At 38.2% G+C, this 7,757-nt stretch overlaps 1 protein-coding gene and 1 long non-coding RNA gene across 2 annotated transcripts; both read right to left on the bottom strand.

Annotated features, from left to right (window-relative positions):
* Positions 1-490: 490 nt before the first annotated feature.
* Positions 491-3,510, bottom strand: LOC106577644 (mitochondrial fission 1 protein). Its single transcript, XM_014155944.2, has 5 exons — positions 3,225-3,510; positions 2,365-2,497; positions 2,103-2,179; positions 1,795-1,900; positions 491-1,628 (listed from the first exon to the last, which is right to left on the bottom strand). Exons 1-5 carry the CDS (start codon positions 3,267-3,269, stop codon positions 1,522-1,524), a joined length of 468 nt encoding a protein of 155 aa, XP_014011419.1. The 5' UTR covers positions 3,270-3,510; the 3' UTR covers positions 491-1,521.
* A 1,007-nt stretch (positions 3,511-4,517) lies between these two features.
* On the bottom strand, positions 4,518-6,269 carry LOC106577742 (uncharacterized). The gene is made up of 3 exons (XR_001322193.2): positions 6,166-6,269; positions 4,870-4,992; positions 4,518-4,739 (listed from the first exon to the last, which is right to left on the bottom strand). It is a non-coding gene; the product is annotated as an uncharacterized lncRNA (long non-coding RNA).
* Positions 6,270-7,757: the final 1,488 nt, after the last annotated feature.

The following is a 7,757-nucleotide window of genomic DNA, read 5'->3' as shown; positions in this document are numbered from 1 at the left end:
TACACACGGGAAACCATTTAGTGTGAAGAACCCAGCAGCGTTGCAGTTCTTGACACACTCAAACGTTTGTGCCTGGCACCTACCATAGCCTGTTCAAAGGCACTTAAACCTTTTGTCTTGCTCACTCACACCCTGAAACATACACAATCAATGTCTCTAGGTTTAAAAATCCTTCTTTAACCTGTCTCCTCCCCCTCATCTACATGGATTGAAGTGGATTTAACAGGTGACATCAATAAGGGATCATAGCTTTCAGCTGGATTCACCTGGTCAGTCTGTCATGGAAAGAGCAGCTCTGCCAACATTGTTCACACATGACATACCATGCCCTTTATTAATTTCACCATTAAAAACACAAAGCATCGGTCCTACAGTGATACTCAAACGTGTGGATCGCTAACGCTGAAAATCTGCAAGGCTTGAGGACAAGGATGATCTTAATAGCTCCAATAGTGCCTTCCAGACACATACATTAAGAAACCATACACAATAAATCAAAATGTTTTTATTTACAATCAAAACTGGAGAAAAAAATAAAATAGCTGAAACATCTTGGTATTTTGATACATAAAACAAAATCTGTTAGTATCATGCCATTATGATAACTTGAGTAAATGGGGTTATATTATGGATAAATAATGTTATTTTTTACTTGTTGTCTTGCATATACACTGTCAATTAAAGACAAATGAAAGCCTTTTCCCGAGGGCTGTTTTACTCTCTTGCACTGTCTGGGAATTCATCTTTACCCAATCCCTAAGAAAAGATGCCCCCTGTGGACAACATGAGTGATTCACAGCACAGCTGCCTAATTCTTACCAACTACACATACACACTTACCAGCTTGGACACTACACAACACTTACCTCTAAACATAAGACACTTCCCTAAACACCAATGCTTTCTCTGTCTAAATTACTGAAGACAACAATAATTGAAGTAAAATTGCACTTATATAAAGAAATTAATTAAAGTCCAACACATGCTTAGATGCTAACTCAGTGGCTTCTCAGGGTGCATGCTAACATACTGAGGTCAGTAAGTCAAGAGATGCCATTTAGTAACGTGCTCCATCACACTTATTTATAATGTATAATATGGAAGACAAAGTAGGGGGACCAGTACGGAAAAAAAAAAAATGTATGAAATGTATGCATTCACTACTGTAAGTAGCTCTGGATAAGAGTGTCTGCTAAATGACTAACATGTAAATATGCAAAGTGCCATGTTAAACCTCTGTATGAATATACACATGTCAAATTCACTGGAAACAAAACCTGTTTAAATATGAAGACAATTTAAGTGAATCTAAGGCTATTTTCAGAAATCAATCCCCAAACATTGTTCCATGGACAATATGAGTGAAACGTTTTGGGAGATCCACGGGTGGTCTTCTCATCTTGGGGAACGGCAGCCATTTCCAATCTTAGTTTGAATTTGTTATGGGGGAGAAGTTTGAGGAGGGCATGTCAGTTTTTCTTTGAAGTGTGTTAGCAAAGCTAAAGCCCTCCCCACTCCATATTAGGACCTTGGGCCATGACCCTTGGACACAGCCAATCCGATGAGGCCTGCTAATCCAGCTACGCCCAGGCCGATTCCTCCGACGATTGCCATGCCAACCAAGCCATCTGTGTGGGGGAAAAAAGTGACTTCAAAACAAGAACATTGCCCTTATTACTTATACCTATTCAGTTTCTACCCATCCTGTCCTGCCTGATCAGAGAGGAAAGAAAATGAGAACATTACACAAATTTGACCCAGCCTTGATAGGTGTTCCTTGGCCTCCCCACTCACCTTTCTTTAGAGCCTTGTCTATTAGCTTCTCCAGCTCCATGGCCTGGTTGTTGCCCGGTTCATTCTTCAGGAGAGTGCGGATATACTTCAGAGCTTTCTCATAATCCTGTAATGATAAAAAATGTATACATATATGGAGCAATAAAGAGATAGTGAGAGATAGAGATACAATTGAGTAACAGGTGCTATGATAACTTACGCAATTAACTCCGAGATATGGGAGACGGAGTAATCTATTTCATTACAATAAGTTATCTAGTGAGCTGACTTATAACCTATGGGTAATATAGTAGTACAATGAACATCACCTTCAGTCTGTAGTTGGCCACAGCTAGGTAGAACAGGAAGTCTCTGGCATCGTCCTTTGATCCCTTGTTAACCAGCTCTATAAAACAAATTAAGCAACAGTACCGGTAACATTATTATAGGCAGGTTAAGTAGTGAAATCTCAGCATTTCATTCCAATAAGTTGGAAATCCAATCACTCATATTCATAGCCATTTAGAGAGACATTTGTAAGGATATCTTACTGACAGTCTCCTGAGTACACAAATACTGTTGGCTACCCACCTTCCAACAAAACAATTCCTTTCTTAATGTCTTCAGAATACTTGCTCCGGATCAGACACCATGCATATTCAAACTTGGTCTCCTTTGACACGCCCCCCTTCACCAACTCAGCACTGTACTTCTTCTCAAATTTCTGATGGTCAAAACAGAACAAATGCGGGTACCTTTAGGGGTTTCAGACACTGACTGACAAGGGTGATATGTTAGGCCAGGGTGTTGATAGTCTATGTTGAATTTACAGAAGGCAGTGAGAGTAAACACTCAATTGCTGTGTTACATTTCAAGACTTGCTGCATTCATGTCATAATGAAAAACTTTTTTTTTTATGATGTTGACAGTGCAGTAGCTACAGTAATGCAGTCTCATAATGCGTCATGGTAATGCATGTTATGTAATAGCCAACTCACATGGGACAGTAGCAGACAAGCTGATCGAACAACATCAATACAATATGATACACCTAATGTACTCAACAATTGGCTTTTAAACTTTTCATTGGATTGAAAAATCCATCAAAAGGCTTCATACATATCTGTATACTGTGTAGTTGGGCAAAATAACATTCCAGAACGCAGCTGGTGTAAGTGATGATGTGGATATCATAAGATGAATGCACCAATTTGTAAGTCGCTCTGGATAAGAGCGTCTGCTAAATGACGTAAATGTACTGTGTAAGGAATGACACAGCTCGCTACTAGCAATATGGCTAACGTTAGCTAGCATATGTTTCAGTTCTACAGCTCCACTGTTGTAAACGTTTGACGAATGTCAACTATTAACGAATGTAGCTGGGTATTTAGACACCATATTGCCTAAATATAATACAGCTATGTTCTAAATCATTACAATAATAAACTTACCAAAAGGTCTTCTGGTGCTACCAAATCGCTCACAACAGCCTCCATGTTTTCAAAAGTAACTGATGGAAACGCCCTCTTTTACCACATGACAAGCCCGATCGTTCCGGTTCCCACTGGATACCACAGCCATAAAGTCCAAATTGGCTATATCGATACAATTCATTAAAACAAAACAAATATGAATTTGTGGCTGTGGTAAAGTTAAAGTTATATAATTCCCATGTTTCCAATGAAACTCGTTTTGCTACATCAATGCGAATACAATAATAATAATAAAAATAAATAACAAAGGTTTTATGTCACTTACACATGACGCTACAAAAAACGTTAAAATCATATGGTTTTATTTAATGCAAACAGGCAATGGAGTGTATTGAATATTTGATTCTTAGCCTGAAGAGTCCAACTAAACGTACTGTCCGTGGGCGTGGTGTAACGTTTGGCCAGAGGAAGGAATGTGTAGCCAGTCAAATATTTTCTCTTTCTTCTGAAAAAAACGTTTTTCATTTCTACGTTTTGAAGCTCCACAATGCCACTACAGAACACATTTTCCCCTTTGTACTTTAACTATTATCGTTACAACACTGTATATAGACATAATATGACATTTTAAATGTCTCTATTCCTTTGGAACTTTTGTGAGTGTACTGTTTACTGTAAAAAAATGTATTGTTTATTATCCATTTCACTTACTTTGGAAATGTAAACATGTGTTTCCCATGCCAATAAAGCCCTTTGAATTGAGAGAGCGAGACAGAGACAGACAGACATGGTTAGACTGGTTATTATAGATCATGGTTAAAGACAGGTCAATATGTTCAGTTTCACCAGTCTTACAAGTCATTTATAAGGTATGATTTAGAGGGCTACAAGGCTAGTATCTCACCATGTAACAGCAGTCAAATTCCTGTGTCCCTCAGCTATTTTTTTTAATGTATTTTTAATTTCACCTTTATTTAACCAGGTAGGCTAGTTGAGAACAAGTTCTCATTTACAACTGCGACCTGGCCAAGATAAAGCAAAGCAGTGTGACACAAACAACAACACAGAGTTACACATGGAATAAACAAACATACAATCAATAATACAATAGAAAAAGTCTATATACAGTGTGTAAAAATGCGGTAGGATAAGGGAGGACAGGCAATAAATAGGCCATAGTGCCGAAATAATTACAATATAGAAATTAAAACACTGGAGTGATAGATGTACAGAAGATGAGTGTGCAAGTAGAGATACCGGGGTGCAAAGGAGCGAAATAAATAACAGTATGGGGATGAGGTAGTTGGATGGGCTATTTACAGATGGGCTATGTACAGGTGCAGTGATCTGTGAGCTGCTCTGACAGCTGGTGCTTAAAGTTAGTGAGGGAGATATGAGTCTCCAGCTTCAGAGATGTTTGCAGATCGTTCCAGTCATTGGCAGCAGAGAACTGGAGCTATGGCTCTCTGTGTTGCTGTTCTGTTCACTCAGCGCACACTGTGCGCCCAAAAGAGGCATTTCCCACATTGCAACCTATTACACACACAAACACACACATACATTCCATGTGGAAATTAATTTTACTTCAATTAGCGTAAAATGTAAAATGTGCAGCTGATGATAGTGGAAAGGTGACGTTAGTCAGTAATAGCTAAGATATTACCTTTGATTATAGCACTCTCTGCTGTCGATATTGCGGCATCGACCGGGAACCGTCTGTAAGGGCAATATGCCATTTCCAGTGCCCTGATGCATTTTGAAACGAGTTCCCTCAGTTTAGCGTTGTCTGTGCACGAGATATGAGTAGGATGACACAGAAGAGAATAAAATCAACACAAACGTACAAACGTAATGCTTTTAGCTCTATCTACAGAGTCATATTTAGGATTGGCCTACCCTGTGTTTAAAATACCGCTGATAATAAAATATAATGGTCTCTATTGTAGTGCACTTGCCTGCCATTGGAATCAAAAAGGGTCCTCCACAAATAGTGTACTCTACTTTGGCTTGTTTTGAAAGTGGTACTCTACTTTGGCTTGTTTTGAAACTGAAAACGGAGATCATAGTATGACAACTTAGTTACGATACCGTGGTAGAAGTTGGTTTTGTTTTGCAAATGTATCATCTTACATCGGAAGGGACGAACCTACACTTGTGCAATGTTGAGCTCTATGCCATTGGTTCATGTTGACCTCTACGCCATCGGTTCGATGAAGGTGTGTGTCGTTTTGGGGGAGATTTGAAATGTGCCAGCACAGCCACAGTCTCTCAACATTAGAATAATGAAATTCCTGGTTCCACTTACTACAGTAAACACACGTTCAACGAATACATTAAAAGAAAATGAAATATTTTGTAAGGAGAGCAGTTTATCTTATTTGCTTTATTTGTCTTTGCAGTGACAAAAAGGCTTGCACACGCCGCTCGCACGCCAGTTTGGTGTTGGTGCCACAGAGTTCTCAAGCGTCTACACTGTGCAAACTACAGTATCTTCACATTTTTCTTATAACCATAACATGATTAGCTTACACATTAGTTAAAACGGTTTGAAATATAAAAGTGTTTTCCATAACCCTGTTACCCAGATCACAAAGGACACAGTATTCTCAGAGGCCTCAACTCATCATAAACCAAACCTTGAACTGGCTCAAGCTACTGAATTTCACTCTATACCGGACTACATGACAAAGTAGCAGATGTCTGAATGTTGTCATTAGTCAAACTGAAAGTTGTATCAGTTTCCTATTAACCAACGTCTGTACTGATGCATGTATGTAATCTTGAGACTCAGAAGAATAATTTGCTATTCTTGAGAGAGAGAGAGAGAGAGAGAGAGAGAGAGAGAGAGAGAGAGAGAGAGAGAGAGAGAGAGAGAGAGAGAGAGAGAACAAACTCAACACCATGCTGAAAACAATGAACACTCATATTACGTTGTAATACTGTATGAGAGGTACTTTACCTATTATTGAGATCAGAACAGAAGACAGACCTGGAGACCTGTCTCCATTTTTTGTGATTCCTTTAAAGCTAAAGGGAAATAGACACAGGATTGGTATATCAACAGTCATTTCAATGGACTTACAATCTGACTTAAAATATTTGATAGGTGGTTCAAGGTTCAAAGTTTTTATTTACTTAATTGCGACAGCAAAAACTCTGACATCTAAAGATTCCAGTTGCAGCTTATATTCACTAGACAATGGGACACTTCCAAGAAAGACAATGCATAAGATAAACACACACACTATAGTTAGCACTTATTATTACATTTGATTAACTTGACTAACTTTCTTTTATTAACTTGACTAACTTTATTTTTGTAACTTTATTTCAAATGCTGAAATCATAGTGAATGGATGTCCAATGGCATGGAAATGAACACAGACCTCAAATCAGTTATTGATAAAACTATACAGTATTCAATACATAGACTAGGAAATAGCAGAGTGATTTCTGCACAGTGCACCTTTAAAGCCAGAATCCTATTTGAGTTACTAGAAAAACCCTATTGAACACAAGTTTTGCTGAACAGTAGGCTAGTTTGAAATGTCTTCATTGAGGCAGGATGTGAGGAAACAGTCACCAAGCCACCACTAACACTTCACATGAGTCTTTCCCAATGCTAATGCATATAGTACATATTGTACATACTGAATCACATGGAAAAGTCACATGAGAATGAATATGCAAAATCTTTGAGATTAATTCTAATAATTTCATGGATAATCAATAGTAGTCAACATATTGAAGATTAATCTGATGCTCATGTATAGTAGCCCACAGTGACTAAATTTACATCCATGATTCTATTGGATTATGTTGGTGATAATAGGGTTTATAATTGAAGAGGGTTTTGCTAAATTGATATTCCATTGACAGCTGACACACATATTCTAAAATAGTTTTGTTATTCCAAATAAAGTGTTTACATGCCTAATATTGCCTATTATTCTCCTTTCATCCCATTGGAACAAAATCCAACTCATAATTGCTTCATTTGGATTACTCTTGTCCAATAGAGGTGTTTTGCTGCGTTCAGGTGCTAGTCGGAACTAGGAAACTCTGAAATGTCCAACATGCTAACTGGTTGAATGCGGCACGTGTATAACTACAAGCATTTGTATGGAGTGTTATATTCCAAATGAGTGTTCATTATGACTGATATTACGGTTACATTTCAAGACCCTCAGTAGCTAGATTTCCATCCAATTGGAGACAGATTTGCATTTGAATATTAAAAAACATGTCCTGACGAAAAGGACTCTTAGCCAATGCATCATAACCATCATATTGTTTGAAGGTACTGCAGCCTGCTCATTGATTGATGGCTCCCTAAAACCTGAAATAAGGCTCTCATAGGATTGCCTCTGAAAATTCAAAGGCTGATCTGGCATTTCGGGCAAATGCCAGATGGGCTGGTCCATTTTTAGTCTAGTGGGAATAATGTCCATTGTGACTAATGCAGATACACCTGAATGATGAGACAGAGTCCTGGCAGAAGGACATAATTATAAACTATTATCAAAGCTCAACACAAAACTGATATTCTAA

This window comes from Salmo salar, chromosome ssa18, assembly GCF_905237065.1.
Source record: "Salmo salar chromosome ssa18, Ssal_v3.1, whole genome shotgun sequence".
NCBI lineage: Eukaryota > Metazoa > Chordata > Actinopteri > Salmoniformes > Salmonidae > Salmo > Salmo salar.
The sequence above is the reverse complement of the archived record's forward strand: the minus strand, read 5'-3'. Positions and strand labels throughout refer to the sequence as shown.

What these genes read in the sequence shown, in the direction of transcription:
- LOC106577644 (XM_014155944.2), bottom strand. Translation starts at nt 3,269, where the DNA reads ATGGAGGCTGTTGTGAGCGATTTGGTAGCACCAGAAGACCTTTTG. An exon ending in TAGCACCAGAAGACCTTTTG is followed by an intron (nt 2,498 to 3,224) that starts GTAAGTTTATTA and finishes TTTGACCATCAG; the next exon opens with AAATTTGAGAAGAAGTACAG. An exon ending in AGACAAGGCTCTAAAGAAAG is followed by an intron (nt 1,629 to 1,794) that starts GTGAGTGGGGAG and finishes TCCCCCACACAG; the next exon opens with ATGGCTTGGTTGGCATGGCA.